We start from the raw sequence: 20816 nt of genomic DNA on the forward strand, positions 1-20816 counted from the left end.
GTCGATAGAGGCTTCCTCATTTCTTTATGTTTATGTACAAAAAAGAATGTAAAAAAAGAACGAAAGAAATGGATGAATGAATGAATAAAAAACCAAACTGGATAAAACAGGCCTAAATTAACAGAGAGTGTCACTTTATGAAACACCCCTCCAGTCCTGCTGGCTACTTTTAACTCACGAGACTAAAAGTAATGGAAAAAAGACAATCAAATGTTGAGTTTATTTAGAGCAAAACTAAAGTTTAAACCAGGTGCTCTCACTTGTGAAAATACAATAATAAAACAATATAATAAATACATGCAAAGAGGAGGCGGTGCGTGTGAACTGCGTTTTTTTTTTTATTTTAAATTAACTCACGGTCAGGATGGTGGCTTTCAGTCTCACACTGCCGTCTTGCCTTGTATCACGGGCTCCGTCCTGAACTACAATCCAACTAAAGTGACCTCAGAGAAACGATAAAAGCCATGTGTAGAAAGTCAGGACTGTTCAGCTCAAACGTTCTCATCTCCGTCTACTTTACTTATATTTACAAAGCGATAGATAGTAAATCCTTAGTCTTCTTATGGCCGCAAATGCTTCACATGTATGCAACAAGGAAGAGAAGTTCAAATCCTCTCATAAACGCACCACGAAATGGTTTGACAGACTTGCATCGTGTGTATTCAGTCTTGTTGTTGGTCACTACATCTGCAGACACTTCTCGACACCTTCATCCACTTTGTTTACTCCTCCACTTCTTCCTTCCGACTTCTGTTCAGAGGTTTTTAATCTGCATTTTGTACTCTCTAGCTGTGTAAAATACCAGGACATCAGGAAAAATAAGTAAATAAATAAATGCTGAAGGGGAATATCATTATACATTTTGAAAGAATAAAGTTTAAAATTCTATCCTGAAACTACACCGGTTGGGTTTATTCATTTGTCATCTTCTACCGAACGTTTGCATTCCAGCTTCTCTGTTACTGTAGTAAGAAAAAAAAGAAAAAAAGAAATGAATTTCAGAATAACTTTATTGAGTACAAACAATTTAACAGGCTTAAATCAGAAAGGCTTTTTTTTCCATATTACTTTCATCCAAACATTAATCCGTTAACCGAGCTAATTTCAGATAAGTCGAGCTGCATATGGACATGTTCAAAGTAGGCAAAAGTGTTAAAAGTATTTACACTCCAGTGGCTGCTGGTTACACAAAGAAAAGATGACAGCAAGGCAGCTTCATGCTGATCAGATCTCAGCTCAGCAGCAGCAAGCCGAGGATGACCACTTGTAGCGGTACAAAGCCCTGGATAATGGTTCATTTTTTACCTTTACACACTCAGTGGGCGCATGCCTTCAGCCAAACATACAAATAGCTTCTCTTTAAAACAATCACGCCCAGGAAATGCATATGGGGAAACATCCTCAGCATACACCTTTATCATTAGCTCTTTTTTTTTTTTCGTTTACATGCTGAATGTGTTTGCATCCTGCTGCCAATAATTAATCCTCAGTCGAGCTCCAGCTTTGACGCTGCCATCATTAGATTTTAGAGTAGCGGTGCTGTGAAGCAGGTGAAAGCTTGTGTGACACAACGGCTGTTACAACACAACCTTAGACCAGTCGTAAGAGGCTGGTGGGATCCCTGCGCAATCACCCACTAATCAATCAAAAGCTTTGCTGGAATAGTTCGCGGTCGTTTTTAGATCTTACAAAAAAAAAATTTAAAAAACCACGGTAACCTGACAGAGAGACGGCAAAAACCCGACATGAGAAACTACACAACATCTCAAGTGTTTTAGGACTCAACATTTGTTTAGAGACAAATTTAAACTGAAATTAATTCCGAACGCATTACCTGATTTGTGTAGGAGCCTGAATAAGGCTGTCGAGTCTCCTTACGGGAGAAATAAATCTTTATTAACCGAGAGGTTACAAAGAGCAAAGGAAGTAAGTGGATTAACAGAATGACTGCAGGCAACATTTAATATTTACATCAACACTGTTGTCAGAGTGAAAAAAAAACAACTTCAAAGTGTGTGTGAAGCACAGCAGATGCTCCACTTCTCAAATCGATTGCGAATACAAAGTAAACCGAATGCTTTCGGATGACGGCGACGCAACATTTCTCTTGATCTTTACCAAGCGGCCTTTAGATTTAAGTGATTGCTCTGCAACGTGTCCAACAGCAGGTCAGCGCACGGCTGCATCTTTTCTTACATCATTAAAAACATTTCATCCGTTTGAAATATCCAAACTGCTCATTCAGGGAGGTGTGTGTGGAACTCCAGCATGAAAAGATCTGTCACGACTCCCTCCAAAGGCACAGCATTTAGGTTTGTTTTTTTTTCTCTTTTTAGCTTTTTGAGGAAATAGCTTTTTTTTTTTTTTTCTTTTAATCTGAAACAGCAAAAAATGACACGTGAACAAAGAGTAAAGTAAGACGGCCTTATGCACAAGTCATTTCTGCTCAATGAATAATTAAATAGGCATTAATCTCAAAATAATACACTATACAACAAATCATGGATTTGGAGAAGATATTCTAACCAAAGTGGGTGTTTTCGGAAACTCCGTGAGGCTTAATTAACACGACAGCTTCGGCCGGGGCGGGTGGCCTCGTCCGCACAGATCACACCACATCACACGCACAGACAAACAATTCATAGGAAGTGAGTTTAAGAGTAGGACACATGAGAGGAATTAAATAAGAGTGAAAAGCAGCCGATGTGTGTTTCTTCCCTCAGTGTGAACGTTATGCTGCCACAGGCCTGGTGAATATTTGGTATAAAACAGCAGCGACAGGCAGTCGGTCCCTTCCTGCTCGGTACGGTTTCTGATTCCCGCACTGCTTCTCAAAAGGTCATTATCACTATGTATCACTATGTGTTTGTGTCTTTCATTTAGATTTTAGTGCATTAAAAGCAGGCGCACTGCGGGCTAATCTTCTTCCAAGACAAAATTTTCCGTTTTATTTGCCAAAGTGGGTGAGTGTTTGTGCATGTGCAGAATGTGTGCGTGTGTGTGTGTGTGTGTGTGTGTGTGTGTGTGTGTGTGTAGGGAAACAGGCTCAAAGTCGATGGATAAAAGCAGCGGAGGGCTTCCTCGTCTATTTGATGAGCTTGTTGGCTCTCTGGTTTGCTTCATCGATGCGCACTTTGTTCATGTCCGCCTAAAGGAAAGATGAAAACATTAAAAAAAAAAAAGGGTCAGTTCTGCAGCTTTATACCGATCTACGTTTTAATCTACGTTTGAGTTTCACTGCGTTGCTGTGCAGCAGGTCTACGTGCACAACATCCCCTGATGTGCAGGAACGAGCCAACAGCAAAAGGAGGTCACCAGCAAGTAAAACATGGATGTCAACAGTGTACGACTTGTATGGAAAATCAAAGTGCTACATTTCAAACTGATGAAATAGTCACTTTTTCAGATATTTTTTTCAGACTCTTCGGTACAGTGTACAGGCACAGTTTGCAGCAGGTCTCGAGCTAGTTTTGCACTCCTGGATTCGGGCAGTTTAGCCCATTCTTCCTGGCAGATGATACTAAAACCCGTCAGACTGGATGGACCTGCAATCCGCTAGTTCAAGTCTCCATTTTTGACTCGGCCACATGAGCCACTATTACGCAAAAGAGAGCAAGCGAGTGCGTGTGAAGGCCAGCAAAATGTCCACAGACACTGGGCTAAAACACTGCTTTTTCCTTCCTAAATGGATAAACTGTGGGTTAACTGTGTGGCTTCTTGCACAACTGCATTTAGTAAGAGGACTAAAGTGTATTGTAAGCCAGCAGCCCACAGTTGAAATGCCTTCAAACACTGGCCCTGGCACTCAGTGGCCCCAGAGTGTTATTGGAACCAAGGGCCGTCAGGGGCCGGGCCTGAGGCTGCTCAACGCCGTTTGCTTTGACAGTGAAGTTGAAAGAATTCCTCCTTCCTTCAAACCTGACCCGTCTCCACAACCCTGAGACTCAGAAGCACACGTGCAGCATTTTAATCACCACGCCTCGCCGTGATTTTTTGTATTAGCTAAACGAAAAGTAGCGCACGGATATATTTGCCCAACAGCTACATTTTTGATTTAACACCCAATTATTTGTCCCTCACTGGCAGGTAAAAATCAAAACACCACTGAAGTGTGCAGAAAAAAAGCTGGACGTCTGGATCCAGAACGTTTGTCGAACCCGAAGGAGGCAAAAAAAAATAATTGTTTTAATTAGAACCACTAAATTTAATATAAATTTAATTCAAATGCACCTGGAAGCTGAAGAAATGTTTTGGCGCTCGCTTCTTGAAATTCAAACACGAACGTGCTCGTGAAGTTTCAGCAAACTGTATTTTCTGTGCCTCTGAACGCCCCGCCATGCGCCCATCATTCAAGAGCTCAGAAAAGATTTGCAATGCTGCTTTTAAAAATATCCGTTAAAGTTGTTGACATCCGGGTTTATTTGCCTGAAGTTCCTTCCACTTTTCCAGCTGGCGGTGATGTCACACACACACACACACACACACATGATACACTCAAGGACAAAAAAGAACACCGCTCTACAGTGCTGCAAGCCAAAGCTCAAACCTAAGAAATATGCTGTAGAAAGTGTATTTGAGGGTGAAGTGATAAGTGTAGAGGACGGGAATAACACAAAATACTAATTGTGACCAATTAAAAGCCATTCATCTCACCTTTTCAGTGATGCGGTCAATCTGTTTGTTTTGACTGTCTATTTCGTTGCCCATGTCAAGAGCCATGTTTTTCAGGTTGCCGACGATGCTGCCGACCACATCAAGATTCTCCTCCATTTCGTCCTCGCGTGCGTCATTGGTTATCCTGCAGCACAGAACCAAAGGACGGGAAGGTTTTTTTCTAGACCAAACTGTGAGGATATGCAGATATTGCAGAAAGGAAGTGACCAGGAGCGCACCTCTTGATGTAGGGACCTGACGGTGCCGAGGCGTTCACCTGGGGAGTTTGGCCATTGCGAACGCCTGAGGGCTGCCTCGAGACGACCCCCGAGCTGTTGGCATCGGCATCGCCCTCGCCCTCACCTCCTCTGATACCCCAGGTGCGCTTATAACGCGAGTCATTCTCGATTGATGAAACCCTGGAAGAAGGACAGAAGTTAGAACAAAAGTATCCTAATTAAAAGCATTAATAACAGACTGACTCTCAGCCACTACAACTACACCACAGATGCAGATTGTTGAAGTGATGAGGATGTAAGCTTCCCTACCTTATGTCTTGATAATCAAAGTTTCTTCTTCTCCAAAGCGAAGGCGTTTTGGAAAAAATTTTCCATTTTTAGAATCAAATATGATCTTACGATTTGCACACATTGTGTGACAAATTTCTACCGCTACACAGCAAACACGTCATGACAAATGAACATCTGACGAGCAAACACGGGTTCACTGTCTGCTAGCAGCAGCCGCTTTTTGGAGATGGCTGCAGACGCCGGTGAAAGCAGCAGCAACTGGTACCGGGGAGTGTTTCTCAGATCTGCACTTGTGTTTACTTTCAGTGAATGATATTCTTCATGCTCCTAAAATTAGAAGCACTCGCTGCTTTGCAATGTTGGAAAGCCAAGTAGGTGTACAAATCAGAGAAGCAGAGCACTCAGAAAGCCCCGAACACAAATGAGCACATTAGCTAAATCAATCTAAAGGAATTCATTGATTTTATAACAACGTTACATATGACTACCACATATTTTGTCACACAAATGTTCAACTTTTGTATTACAGATGAAAAATATAAAGAAATAAACATGAAAAAAAGCTTTACGGCAATACAAACTGTATACAAACATTAAAATCTAAATGTCAATCCTAGTACGGGTCATGCCGCTCATACACCTGCTCTATCAATGATCGTGTCGAAACCTTCCAACTGGCAATAAATGAGGCTAGCTTTGAGCAGCGTACCTGTCACAGGGGCAGACGCAGAGGCCGCAGCACTTGGACAGGTCAGTCAGGTTTTTCTCAGCCTGCCTCATGTCCTGGTTGATCTTATCCATACCCTCTTCCACACCCCTCAGCTGCTCTAAAATAGATGGATAAATGTTGAAAAATCACAAAGGAGCCCGCTCCATCCTGTCAGTCGGCTTTCTTTTAATTTGGAAACCCTTTTATAATAATCTACAAACTTGATCTTGTTCATTGCCTTTACGATCCATTTTAGACTACATTAAACTACACTTCAGGATCTCTGTGGGATTCTTGAACTGTGTCAGTAACTGGGTCGCTGCAGCAGAAGACAGGAAAGTGAATACTGCTTACAAGAAAAACAAACATATTAATCTTTAACATGATAATGCGTGACTATTCCGTGCCTGCAACAGAGTGAGGTTAGCACAAATCAATTCAAATTTTCTTCTTGCTCTCCGACCCGTCTGGTTATCTTCATCCCTGCATATTGCCTATAGACTTTGGCTTTATGATAATAACGTGTGTGATGGGGGAAAACTAGTAGAGATCATTTACCTCCTTGTTGATCCAGCATGACCATGGTGTTGACGCCAGTCTGTTTGGTCTGCAAGAGAAAAAAAACAAAAACAACAACCCCCCCATATGTTTAGAACCAAACACCACAGATGAGAACAGAAATAATTAGAGTTGGATACACTCCAAAGTGAATTAGCACACCGCCTTATTGAAAAACTGAAATTAGAAAGGTTTGACAATAAGGTCACAGTAGTGGGACCTTTTCCCACCTCTGAGCCATAATAAACACTTAGAAGTAGAACATAATCGTCTGAGGTAACATTGCCACCCAATACGTGCCACTCGCTGTTCAATGTGATGGCGACGCATTGCTAGCTTTTGACCAATCGTCTACGTCTCTAAACTGTCTAAGTCTTACCTCTTCTGCCATCTGCAGCATCCTCCGTGTGCTTTCCAGCGACTGTGGACGAAGGAAGCAAAAAAAACGGCAATTAGATATCGGCTTAAAGCAGTCAGCAAACAGAAACCAAAAGAAAAAAAAAAAACAGCTGGAGTACAGCACGTCTCAGATTTTAGCTGCATTATGTGATTTGGGCTCAGTCAGTTTGTAGTTCCCCCTGAAAATAACTTATGGTCCGTCCCATGAGATTCGAACTGGAACTAGGGATGGCTCAGGTAATCCTGAAACATCCCATAGTTAAGCTGCTATAGGCTTAGACTGCTGGGGGACCTCATCTGTCACACCTTTCCTCACTTTGCTCTCTTTTTCCCCCTGTTTAATTTCAAAATTGATTTTATGTATATGTGACATTATTGTGATTATTAACCTATGTTTCCCTGTTCCAACAGATATCCTTTGAATGGGGTTATGGTGTTTTTCCCCCCTCTTTTCCCTCTTTTCTGTCTTCTCAAACCCCAGCTGGTCGAGGCGGATGGCCACCCTTCCTGAGTCTGGTTCTGACAGAGGTTTCTTCCTGTTAAAAGGGAGTCGTTCCTTTCCACAGTCGCCACAGGCATGCTCAGGACAGGAGATTGGACTGAAGACAAGTTTCGGTGCAATCTGCTGGTTTCCTTAGCTAGGATATTAAATTTTTGAATTGGCTCTATATGAATTAATTGGATTAATTAATTGAATTCCAATTGGCTTGAATTGGACTATATTACTTAAGTGCCTTGAGATGACAATTGTTGTAATCTGGCGCTATATAAATAAAATTGAATTGAATTGAACTCCAAGGAGAGATTTCATGAAAAAAAAACAAAAAAAACCGGATGGATTTATCAGCTCCTAAAATCTTAATTTCATAGCCGCAAATTAATTCCAGCAGTCGATGACGGGGATTTTTATTGATGGACCAGAGAATTAAAAAAAAAAAAAAAGCCGATTAATGCGACCGTGGCCTTGAGAAGCAGACAAACACCTGAGGAGGATTAAAGACATTTAAAACAACATCAACAAGTCATTGTTGACTTATCGTTACTGGTTATGATGCAAGCTTGAACCTGCACCGGTTGTAACTGTGCAAAGCAACAGTTTCCCTCCACTACGCCTGACCTGCTTCTCTCACTGACAGCTGACGCATATCCTCCTGGTTCACAGTCTTATGTCTACATTTAGAATTTAATGTATATATTTCATGGTCATTTTCAGTGTTGAGCAGCATCTAAACTTTGCCGCACTGACAAAGTAATTGAATTCTTTTCAACAGTCAAATACGGTTTGCTTGTGGTTATTCTTAAACTGCAATGTACCGATTAATGATGGAAAATAATGAAAAACAGATACATAAGACAGAGAAAGGCAGCGGGTGTAATTAAGATGAAAGGAATTAAAGTTTTTTTTTTTAATATATCTCAAAACGTTTTAATTTAAGTTGGAATTATTTGCTCTTTGAAGGAGACGGACATTCATTACATGTTCCACCGACACAACAGCAACACCTGAAACACTGCTATCTTAAATGGAATTCACTCGTCCAAGCTTTTCAAATTAACTGGTCCTTTTAAATTTGCTTTGGTTTCAGACACAAACACACACACAAAGAAAAAAGATAAAGACAGAAAGAAGCCATTTAAATTAGTCAAATTTGTCCGTGGAAAACGGTGAAAACACATTTCTACTGTTCGGACTCAACTAAATAATTGAATGAATAATAACCATTAGCTGCAGCCTCAATCTGTGTTCTGTTATTTCAAAACATTATTATATTTAGGTGACCCGTCCGTAATAAAAATGATATCGTGCCGTAACTACTTCATTTGTCTGGTTTGGAATTTCTCCACAGATGTGTCCAATCCAATCATCACTGTCTGAACTTTAGAGGATTGCTGCGAATCATCTCCAGAAAGACATTCAATTTAACATTCGACTACTTTTTCCCCTTCTGTAGGTATTCCATTACTTACATTTCCCTTCCCCTCTTTGTACTCTCTTCTACATTCATTGTTGGAAATTCGTCCAACAGTATTAACATTCATTCATCAACATTTCTGCCCAAACGTTTGCCTCTTTGTGACATGCGAGCTGCCAGGTGAACACGCCATGTCCGTTCAACAGCCACCGTCTTAACAGTTGCCGATCAGGCGGGACGGTTAAATCTCAAAGTCAATATTCTAAAGCATGACAGACAAAAACACAGAGACAAAAAGCGGCAAACTGGAATGCAGTCAGTCCAGGTGAGTTACGCCCTCTGCGTCTCTATTAACTCTATTAGGTGCTGCTGCAGAGAGCAGAGGATCCCGAGGAAGCGACTCGGGACTTCACCGTCGCCAGCGGTAACGGCTGAGAATAGCGACAGAGCGAGGACCTCGGTCTCTGCGGTGTGTTTGCTTGGAATACATTCATCAGCGAGTTGAGAAACAGACAAACACAAATTTGGCGAGCTGGATGTGTCGAGCTGAGCCAGCTTTCCGTTGGCGTAGCCAGAACATCACTGGTGTGGATGAACATTACGTCGTGTCTCTAGAATCGCTGAACGTGGGCTAATTAAGCCTAAAATCAACGTGTCAGCCAAATTCTCCAGATTGGGGTGGCTCTGAGAGATCTGAGACACAGACATTTGGGAGGGTTTTTCCAGCGCTTGTTTGGGATCATTCAAATAGGAGCACAGCTTGATGGTGTGACGCATGCGGCTTCAAATGAGCGAGATTCAGAAACTTTTAAAACAAGAGAAAAATAACAATAAAGCCAAGCATGAAATCAATATGGCTGCAATATACCAGGATTATCAGGAGGTCAAAGATTTTTAAGTGACTTTGACAGTGTTAAAACACTTGGAAAAGACAGCTCGCGTCTGACTTCCTTCAACCAATCTTTCATAATCGCAAATTCTGATGTCCTGATACACTGGCAGCCATGATCAGAATGTTTCAGGTATGAGTGGTTACCAAAAGCCAGAGAGGTAAGTAGAATTAGAGGAAGGACCCTCCCATGCTCTTGTCCCTTGTGTGATCAACCAGTCAGCAGCAGTAGGAAGAAGAAAGAGGAGGAAGGAAAATTGTAGGTTAAGTCAGAAAGCTCATAAAAAGCACCAAAAAAAAAACAAAACAAACAACAAATAGAAAAGAAAAATCAGAAAACCACTGACTGGACATCTACAACAGGCATAATTAAATGAAGGTGAAGTACACGTTTACAACGCCAGCTAAAACAATTTGCCTTCATTTGAATCAGATGGCTGATCGGATGATGAGTGCTGATTGAACACTCATCTCAAAGATAATAACAGAGATCGAGCTGACAAAACTCAAACTGCCGAAAGCACGGAGGGATAAGGGAGCCATCTGGCTAAATGAGGCATACAGCCTCACACACTTCCTATTAGATCCGTCTTCATAACAGACACTGAACGCAATCTTGTCGAATAACCCACCTATGCTCTTTCAGGGTTAGAATGCACAGAAGTGTGTGTGGCTGTGAGAATTCCCATTTTCTCATAATATTTTCAACATTAAAAAAATCTATCTTCGTGATAGTTTAAATAAGACAATTTCATTACTGTAGAGTTGTTGTTTTTTTAATGTTAAATGAAGGCCATCAGATAAGCATTGTCTCCATTGTTTTTTTTAATTGATTTAAGCGATGAGATAAAAAGATATGTTAATTACTGAGCCTCATGGGCTTAGGCTGGGGGATTGTTTTAACCTTTAGACAAAGCCGGGCAATCGGTTTCCACCAGCCTCTGACATCTATGCATGCAAAGAGTGAACGTGTTGCGGTTTACATATTCGCAGCTCCTGCTGCATTAGCTTTGGTTCGTTTCCCTCCGAAAAACAGGTTTCGCACCTGCCTCCGAGGAGGTCTGGCTTGTTTACAGGATTACTCAAAAAGTTCTGGAAAGTGGCTTTAAAATCTTACAAGACTTGTGCCTAACTGAGAAGAAGCGACTGGCTTCTGATGTCTGGAGCCACATCTGGAACCCAGATGCTATTTAGACTGATGAAATCTTGGACAGCTTGTTAGCACATATACATTAATGTATTTGTTAAGGATGTACGTCCTCCCCTGAGATAATCACTCATCCCTGTTGAAAGCTGTCTCTGTGTGACTTTTACATCATTCAACCAATATTAATGCTGAAAGTAATGCTTTATTTTAGGAATCTACAGTTTCTTTCATTTTATTACTTCTGGAACTTGTATTGGGCACATAGTTTTCACCGACCTGCTGCACACAGCCTTCATAACTGATCACTCGTAATCAAACGGAATAAATCAAACGTGAAGCCTCGTTTCAAACCACTTTGGCAACATTTTGCATTCCCCTGCTGTCCTTTTGCCAGCTATGTTCTAACCACGCAGAGTCAATCAAAAGCTTTTCGCAGCAGTGAGTTTCCCTTAAATTTGAATATTAAGACAACAACACAACCACAGTGAGAAAGAGACTCGGTACCTCGTCAGTCACTTGGTTGGCTCGGATTGCCATCTGTTCCACAGTCATGTCTTCCATTTTGCTGGGGTCCTGTTTGGCAGCTCCTCCCGTGGCACCAAGCTCAATATTCTGCGGCCTGAAAGAGGGGAAGAGTTAACAGCTCACTAAATGATATCCCATCAGATAGCATCTTTCATTATTAAGCTAAGTGAATGCAGAACACACTCCTGACTGGTGGAAATTGAAGAATCTTAGGGAAGGATTACAGGTTAGACTACTGATTAATTAAATAAAGAGTATGATAAAAAAAAAAAAAATTATGTCAAGACGATTCTTTAAAGCCGAGCCCATTTCTCAAGGCTGATACTCAATATGGAAATATGTGTCAATATGATAAATTTCAGCTCGCACGAATGCTTAATTACTGACATGTCCACAAAATCATTCACTGATTGATGTAATAATTAGAGAGATGAGAGCATAACACACTCTTAGCCTTTCTTGGTTTCAACTTGTGGTAAATTGATCAATATTGATAACTCCTGAAATTATACCAGTGGTTGAAATCTTTACGCCCTGCGATGACATCTCAACTTAACAGCCCCCCCCCCCCCTCACCTCTGCACTGTGCAGTTTGAGCTTTCCTCTCTGTGTGACCGAATGGAAACACAAGGCAAATCTTACAACATTAAAAGATCGGGTTGTAGGAGGCTCAAAGTTAAGTCGCTGAGTCTAATACCAGAGCAAAAGGCCTTCTCCATGCGGCCTGCCACTTATCCGAAATGCGGAAAATACATTAAAGGATGAAGCAGTTACGACAACACGAGGGAATTACAGTTTGTTTAGTGCTCCTGTAACCCATGGAGAGGAGAGGAACATGCAAACCCTAAACAAATCAGGTGATTTTTTTTTCCCGCCTTGTGGAGCAGTAGGAGAGTGAAGCAGTGTGGCTATTAGAGTCATCTACGCTTTCAATGAGGGGAGGGAGACATAAACACTGCGATAGGGAGATTAGCCTCGAGGCTGAATGTTAGCAATTGAGAGCGATAGAGTAAACGATACCGCTGGTATGAAGCACTTATCAAAATCAATACTTAATGTGAGATACTACAAAATATCTGATCAATAAGTAACCCTATTCATAGGTTTATAGGACTAAATATGGCAAAACTAAACACTATGGCCGGAGGCAGCATAAAAAAATAAAAACATGACTGTATTAAAGCTATGTTGAAAACTTGGGGTAATAGAGAGGTAGTGCATCCGAGCTGAAAAGTGTTTAATCACGGTTTTTATCATCTGGTGTGTCAGTTCCTGTCTGAAAGAAAAAAAACAAAAAACTGGACAAGTGCAGCTCTGCTGCATTATACTCGCATCACTGATAATGTTAGTTTCCTGATGATTCTAGTTTGGAAACATCTCCCACAAACCTCATCCCAAAAGTATCCCAGAAGTTGATACTTCGGTTTTCATACAACTGGGATTCGTGCTCAAAACAGACACGATAACGTCAACATCTTTTCGATGAAACTGAAATGATTTCACATCACAGAGCAACTTCAAGGCTACTCAACCGCCAAACAACGTAAAAGAACTGTGCCCAACAAAATGAAACGATTGCATAACGTGCTTTGAAAAGTTAGCACGGAAACCAATAACATGCAATTTTAAGATAAGCTACATGTTCAAATTTGTCTTTATGCACCGTCCTGCAACTGACGGGATACTTTCACACCGAGTTCATTCACTTTAAATCATAAAGATTTGCTCAGTTGCTCACTAAAAAAACAACAACAAAAAAAGAATAGATATTGTGAAATTAAGATACGAAGAAAGTCTAAATTTGGTTCTTCTGCTGGCGCTCAAGACGTCTCACTGCAAGATTTGCAAACTCTACAAGACCCTTACAGCCTGAGACTTCCACAGAAAACAGTTTAACTACGTAACCTCTGCCTGCTGATCACATCAGGACACGATGTTTGACAGATAAATGCAGGCGACGTGTTCACAAGCCATGATCTCGGTACAGAAAGACAGACATGAACATGTGTTAACCAGACGCTGTGAACTGCAGGGGGGGGGTGTCGTTAATCTTGGGCCGCTCATTGTGAAAATGAGCTTTTTTTTTTTGCTGTACTCTCATCTTACTTTTCATCTGTTGCAAAGTCTTCAGTGTACTTCAGGCAAAGCATGGAGAGCGACAGCTGATGCAGTAGAACAATACAATCCTACCTGCCAAAGATGTTGCTATCGGCAACACAAACGCTGTTAAGCAATCTGGATGGTTTCTATATTCAGAACCATGGGTATGAACACTTCAAGTTACAGGTGACCTTAATGCCGTCCAGTATCAGACTAAAACACACTAAAATGACTGGTCATACGGTAACATGAGAGCAAGCTCATTGTAAGCAGAGATTTAAGCCTGATTCCTGTGATGCAGACAGACTGTGCTGTCAAGGGAAGAGCACCAGTCAACCAGAAACACTAAGCTCTGTTTTTTCCCCCCCAAATTTCAAGCCGAAAGTTTCTTGATAACAACGTTCAGGAAGCACAGCTTCATTCCGCATGCTATTTCTTCCTCTCCTGTCATCCCCAGGATCAAGTGACATTTTCCTGTTTTGCAAATAACTCCTGGACTTCAGGTTCCCCGTCAGAGCTGACGCAAAAGAAAAAATAGGAAGACAGGAAAATGGATAGTCTACTTGGCACAGTTCAGTGGATTTATTTCTGTTGACTCTGCATTTATTTCCCCTCTTTCCTTTTCCTGGACAAGAGTGTACATGGATCACACAAGTTTGACTGCTTTTTGTGACCAATTATTGGACTTTCCAAGATACAGATGTGAATGTACAACTATACCTCTGAAGGTGGATTTATTCACACAAGCTACATCAATAGCTAGCATCCTTATTTCAAATGATGCTTTATGGGCCTATAAAACAACTGCATTCAAGGATTTACTTTTTTTTAAAAACCACGACGAGCTTCAGATGGTCACGTTTTAGCTGCAAATCGCATAAATCCCCCCTTTTAAAACTCAAACCAAAATGTGTCCACAGTGACACTGAAGGGTTTGGCTTTGTTGCTAAATCTATAGCGTTACTATCAAATGGTCCTCAGTCGGTCAGATATGAGGAGAACCTCAAGATTAATCCTTCGTGCCAGAGAACCACTGCAGAAAAAGTAAATGCAGACAGCGGATAAACAAAATGGAGACAGAGATGGGAAAACAAGACATTTCTGTTACTCTCATACGGGTGAGAGGGAACTATAAAAGTCATTATGAATTAAATTATCTGTCAGGTCAAGCAGTCACCATCTGGAACAATATGATAATAATAATAAAGTAAATGTCAGCAGGAGAAGATCATATAAACCAATGCACACCTGTGTATACCAAGATTCTGTCCCCATGTCTCAGTGCAGAGGTTAAACATACACCCAACATGGATACCAGACACATTAAATACTACATTCAGGGTTTTGCACAATCTCAACGAAGTAACAACGCAAAGACGTGACACCACACGAGTTAAGAGGCACACGAGGAATAATTGAACAAGCCTTAAGGACATACCCATTCATGTTGTCGACCCTTCGCAGCACCAACAGTAAGTGGCTAAGACAATAACTCCAACAGGGAAACGCATTTCTTGTTCTTCTACTCAAACCTGTTCCTCCAGATCTTACTGCAACACTAAGTGACGTTGTTTCTTGTTCCAGCCATTCTGGGTTTATATCCTCGTTCTTGATCTTTTTTCACATTTAAATGTTGTGGGCATTCCCTCCCCCCACCTTACACCCTGTTTTCAGTAAGGATAGCAACTCTTTTTTTTACATAAGTGTGAGATGTTTGGGCACAGTGGCTGACTCGGAACACTGACCTGTGAGCAAAAACAAACAGAAGGAGGGCCAATGACATCATCAATACTGTTAAACCCTAAACCATGACCTTTTTTTTCTAAAATTGCGGATGATACAAAAAGCATTTCACAAATGTTGACCAAAAAACATGGAAGGAAAATACGTCCGATGGTTTATCATTTCTGCTTATACGTTTAAATGGATGCAACGCTATTCCAGCGCACCTGACCATGGATACGTCACAGGCAGGGATATAAAGTTAAAAGTAAATGCTCAGTAATCATGAACCATGGGTCACTTGACATGCAGGTGATGTCTGGCTGAAATATTAACCAAAAGCGTTCCAAAAGTGCCGTCTTAAGTACGGAAGTAACTCCACACCCAACGCAACTAAGTTGAGCAACCACACTTTTAAATTCCAAGATAGAGTTTGTGAGAAGGAAGAGAAGAGGGTTTAATAGTGTGTCAAAGTTTTCTTACATTGTCCGAAAAGTTGTAGTTCAAGTATCGTTATCAGGGCAATAACCAAGATCCGGAGGCACAACTTGTTAACCTTGCTAACGTGCTGTTAGCGCGCTAGTTGGCTAGTTCCGCTTTCCTGTCAACTACCTAACGCCACCACTCTAAACTATGTTGAGATAAAAGTGTTGGGAGATATCAATCAAGGGAGTCAATACTTACTGTTAATCTTCCTTGTGACTCGCTCGCAACTCCTCCTTCTTTCAGGTATGTGAACTCGGCGCTGATAACTCCTGGATTCCTTCACAGCCTCCGCCGCGTGAGAGAGTGTGAAAGTGTGTCGGCTGATGCCTTTAGGTGTCGTCGGAAATACCGATCTCTTACACACGTTCTAATAGAATTACTGAGTACCACCGTGCTTTACTTGATAAAAATACATCATATACCAACAAAAACAAATGAATAATAAACAAACAAAAAAAAACAATCACCACACTCGTATTCTAAACTTAGTAGCTGTGGATAATTACCAGTGCTGGAAACATGCTAGTTCTTGCTTCCCTGTAGAAAGTTATCAAATACATTAAAATTACACTTACTCAAACAAATGACCAAAAAACCTGCTCAAATATAATTTTAAGCTGTCTTTACTTCACTTTTGTATACTGACAGAATCTGAAAAAAACAAACATGAAAAGACCTCCATCCCTCCTACCAAGGGCTTGTAGATGCCCAGACTGAAAAAGAGAGGACACACAAACAATCCAGTTATCATCAAAAATCTGTATTTATTTATCTTGGAAACAGTATATCGCCTTATGACAATTTTACATTCCTTCGTGGTATTTTTGTGTTCTCTGCTGGTTGCTTCACATTTCAGGATTCAATTCAATTTAATTTTATTTATATAGCGCCAAATTACAACAAATGTCAGCTCAAGGTACTTAAATAATATCGTAATATAGAAATAATATAGAAACCAACAGATTGCACTGAAACTTGTCTTCAGTCCAATCTCCCGTCCTGAGCATGCCTGAAGCGACTGTGGAAAGAAACGACTCCCTTTTAACAGGAAGAAACCTCTACAGAACCAGACTCAGGAAGGGTGGCCATCCGCCTCGACCAGCCGGGGTTTGAGAAAACAGAAAAGAGGGGAAAAAAACACCATAACACCATTCAAAGGATACCTGTTGGAACAGGGAAACACAAGTTAATAACCCCAATAATGTCACATGTACATAATATCATTTGAGAAATGAAACAGGGGAAAAAGAGAGCAAAGTGAGGAAAGGTGTGACAGATGAGGTCCCCCAGCAGTCTAAGCCTATAGCAGCTTAACTATGGGATGTTTCAGGATTACCTGAGCCATCCCTAACTATAAGCTTTATCAAAAAGGAAAGTTTTAAGCCTAACCTTAAAAGTGGAAAGGGTGTCTGCTTCCCAGACATTTACTGGCAGCTTATTCCACAAAAGAGAGGCCTGATAACTGAAGGCTCTACCTCCCATTCTACTTTTAGAAACTCTGAGAACAGCAAGTAAACCTGCAGTTTAGGAGTGAAGCGCTCTGTTAGGAAAATATCTTACAATGAGATCTTTAATATATGATGGAGCTCGGTCATTAAGAGCTTTATATGTGAGGAGAAGAATCTTAAATTCTATTCTGAATTTAACTGGGAGCCAATGAAGACAAGCTAAAACTGGAGAAACATGATCTCTCCTGTTAGTTCTCATCAGAACTCTGGCTGCAGCATTTTGGATCAGCTGGAGGCTTTTCAGAGAATATGTGGGAGAGCCCAATAATAAGGAATTACAATAGTCCAGTCTTGAAGTAACAAATGCATGGACTAGTTTCTCTGCATCACCCTGAGACAGGATGTTCCTGATTTTGGCAATATTATGAAGGTGAAAGAAGGCAGTCCTAGAAACCAGTTTTATATGTGCATCAAATGATACATTCTGGTCAAAAACAACACCGAGGTTCCTCACTGTAGAACTAGAAGCCAAGGAAATACCATCTAGAGTAACTATATAACTAGACAATTTCTCCCTGAAGCGCTCAGGTCCAAAGATAACGACTTCAGTTTTGTCTGAATTTAGAAGCAAACAGTTCTGAGTCATCCAGGTCTTTATGTCTTTAGGACATGCTTGTAGTCTGACCAACCTGTAGGTTTCATCTGGTTTCATAGATAAGTACAGCTGAGTATCATCAGCATAACAATGGAAATTTATGCCATGCTGTCTAATAATGTTACCTAATGGAAGTATGTATAAAGTAAAAATAATTGGTCCAAGCACATCGAATTGGTTTGTTAATTTACAAGAACAAACTGGAATCTATCAGATAAATATGACTTAAACCAGCCTTATGCAGTTCCTTTAATCCCAATAACATGTTCAAGTCTCTGTAACAGAATGCTGTGATCGATTGTATCAAATGCAGCACTGAGATCCAACAGGACAAGCACAGAAACAAGTCCGCTATCAGAGGCTAACAGGAGATCATTGGTAACTTTCACCAGTGCTGTTTCTGTGCTATGATGGACTCTGAATACTGACTGAAACTCTACAAACAGATTATTTCTAGGTAAATTATCACAAAGTTGAGCTGCAACTATTTTTTCAAGAACTTTAGACAAAGAAGGGAGATTGGATATAGGTCGATAATTAGCCAACACTTCTGAATCAAGAGTAGGTTTTTTAAGTAAAGGTTTAATTACAGCAACCTTAAAACTCTGTGGTACATATCCTGTCAACAAAGACAGATTGATCAAATCCAGTATGGAAGTGTCAGTTAAGGGGAAAACCTCGAACAGTCTGGTTGGGATTGGGTCTAAAATACAAGTTGATGGTTTAGAAGAGACTATTGCTGTTGTTAGCTAGGAAGTTTTTCATGTTGATTATTTTACACTGCTTTAAACTTGTTTGCAATAAGTTCTTATTGTATTGTGTCTCATATTGGATGTTTTCCATCTCACTATTAATTTTGCTTTGTTTTGTTTTGTTTGTTGCTGCTGTCTCGTCAATTTACCAATCTTGACAGCCCTCTGTCACTTTCTCGAAGACACACTATATATTTCTAGGATATTTCTGTGACTTTGCCCAATAAGCTTATTCATATATCTCTCCATGTTTTGGTATTTCCATCCTACTTCCACTCCATGGTATTTTGCTCACACAATATTACCATAGTATCTTTTCAATGGATTCATTTTGTTTGGTCAGTTGTATTTTAGTGTGTAAGTAAAGGAGGAAGAGATACGACGAGCACTTGAACGCAGCACATGATTGCATACATGTCCTGTCATATGACTCCAAAGAAAAAAAGAGGCACTGCTCAATTTCCCCACATGAGTGCAGCATTTACCCTTCACCCGGACCTCCCCCTCTCCCCCTCCCCTCTTCTGGGTATTTTACACAAGACAGACTACAAGATATTTTTCATAGTGCTTCTAAGTGATGCTCTGAAATCTGAGTCCTTTGCATTGGATCTGCTGTGTAATTCCTAAGTTTTATGGTTTGAACCGCAAAAGCCTTTTCAAGGTGACTGCAAAGGCAGTAGGCAGAGAGCCAACCAACGTATCAGCTGACAATGTCTAAAAGTCAAGTGTTTTTTTTCTTCTAACTGCAGCTAAATATTTCCCCTGTGGGGTCACCTACAGCTAAATACCCGTGGACTGACAATTCCATGCACAGATCCAAATTTACACAAATGACGGTCCAAAGCTGCCCTCACCACACTGCCCATAGCGCCTGAATGATGACTAGCTCTCTCCGCCCATGTAACTTTTATAGAGTCTACATAGCATGCATTATTCAGCAATAACACATGGCCCATCTGGACTCCTGCGAGTGTGTTTGTGCATGTGTGTCTATGCATGGGTGAGTGGCTCATAGTTAACTTTCCCGCTACGCCATTTTACCATTTCATGCCACATCCAACAGTGCTTGAAGAGCTACAGATTTGTATTTCCTCTGTAATTACAGCTAAGGTTTAATGTGACTATGAGAGAGGAAGAAACAGGAACAGAGGAAGGATAGAAAGTGGGGGGAAAAAAGGATTGTTTCAGCAAATAAGTATTAGAGTCTACCAAAATGGTATGTTCAGGATCGAGCTCTTTCATCATGCTGTTCCTCATTAATAGAGATGGGAGCGCTGCCCTAATTCCATAATTCCTAAATCATTGCTGTTAGTTGAATATGAGGAGACAAAGGTACAGGGAAGATAGCAGAATGGATTAGCCTATAGCGTAATGATGTGTCTGGGAGAGCCAGAAAGCCTTAGAAGAGATGAAGGGAGAAAGAAAGAAAGCAAGAAAAAAGAAAGAAAGAAGGAAAGATAGAAAGAAAGAACTGAGAGGGGTCGCCATCTGTACTTCCTGGCTTTGCTTTTTGAATGTTGCCAAAATCAATATCATATAGGCCAAATATATTCTTGCCAATTATATTCCCAAGTGTATGCCGGCCAATGGAATGTGCTAAAATAATCAAGTGATTAATTAGATCCGGAGAAGAATACATGGGGATAGAGCTGTATGTATGAGCATGTGTGTCACTGACTAGGCTCAAAACACTTTCTCATGGTTTCAGGGAGCGCATCTGTTAATTTCTGGCTCTGTTCCAGTTGTACCACTCATCTATCTTTCTTCTCACAAGGCTTGAGACATGGGAAGGTTTCAAGGCCGTGCTTGATTGGGCTTAATTTTACATTGGGCTAATTCCGCTGGTACCTAATACATGTCAGGACAAAGAATTGGCTGACCAAGCGTGCATCTCAATATTCAGAGATAATTTCATTCCCTCGTCTCCTTTTCACTGGAATCAACTCTTTCTCCATTTGAATTGAGCTCTCATATGAAGCAATTTGTTTGAAACTGGAGACATCGATAGCCATTAGCCTGCTTTGCACAAGAGAACCAAACATGGCAAGCCGGGGCTCATCTATTATTCATATACCTCAGTTTTCCCCCCAAAACCTTGTTTCTGATATTCTTTTTGCATCACGCTGCCAAAAACTGACAAGTCAGTGGTTTCAAATAACGCTTTTAAAACAAAGCTTATGAATGTTTCAGGCTAGCACTAGCCCTTACGAGCCTCAAGAGGGAAAGTGTCTATTGCCCATCTGTGTTGTCATGTCTGGATCTGGGTAAAAATCTACTGAGGTTAAAGAAGGAGGGAATCATTTCAAATTAAGGTTTTAAAAATTTTACTC

The 20816-nt window shown here is 40.7% G+C and overlaps 1 protein-coding gene across 3 annotated transcripts; it reads right to left on the reverse strand.

Annotated features, from left to right (window-relative positions):
• Positions 1 to 992: 992 nt before the first annotated feature.
• LOC140270276 (synaptosomal-associated protein 23-like) lies at positions 993 to 15960 on the reverse strand. Of its 3 annotated transcripts, none has more exons than XM_072365404.1 (9): positions 15830 to 15960; positions 11303 to 11417; positions 6830 to 6871; positions 6451 to 6499; positions 5893 to 6010; positions 4893 to 5072; positions 4654 to 4798; positions 1265 to 3148; positions 993 to 1220 (listed from the first exon to the last, which is right to left on the reverse strand). In XM_072365404.1, exons 2-8 carry the CDS (start codon positions 11357 to 11359, stop codon positions 3086 to 3088), a joined length of 654 nt encoding a protein of 217 aa, XP_072221505.1. In that variant the 5' UTR covers positions 11360 to 11417; positions 15830 to 15960; the 3' UTR covers positions 993 to 1220; positions 1265 to 3085. The 3 variants fall into 3 exon arrangements, with proteins under 3 accessions (XP_072221505.1, XP_072221504.1, XP_072221503.1); XM_072365403.1 differs by lacking the exon at positions 15830 to 15960 and adding an exon at positions 15629 to 15797; XM_072365402.1 differs by lacking the exon at positions 15830 to 15960 and adding an exon at positions 14862 to 14927.
• Between the last annotated feature and the right edge of the window lie 4856 nt (positions 15961 to 20816).

The sequence above is a fragment of the Leuresthes tenuis genome, unplaced genomic scaffold (assembly GCF_036924035.1).
Source record: "Leuresthes tenuis unplaced genomic scaffold, fLeuTen1.0.hap1 SCAF_15, whole genome shotgun sequence".
Classification (NCBI taxonomy): domain Eukaryota; kingdom Metazoa; phylum Chordata; class Actinopteri; order Atheriniformes; family Atherinopsidae; genus Leuresthes; species Leuresthes tenuis.

Bases quoted from the DNA above. Each gene is read 5' to 3' on its own strand.
- LOC140270276 (XM_072365402.1), bottom strand. The intron at 6,011-6,450 runs GTAAATGATCTC...CATCTATTTTAG, and splicing joins CATGCTGGATCAACAAGGAG to AGCAGCTGAGGGGTGTGGAA. The intron at 3,149-4,653 runs GTGAGATGAATG...TCTTTCCTTTAG, and splicing joins TTGACCGCATCACTGAAAAG to GCGGACATGAACAAAGTGCG.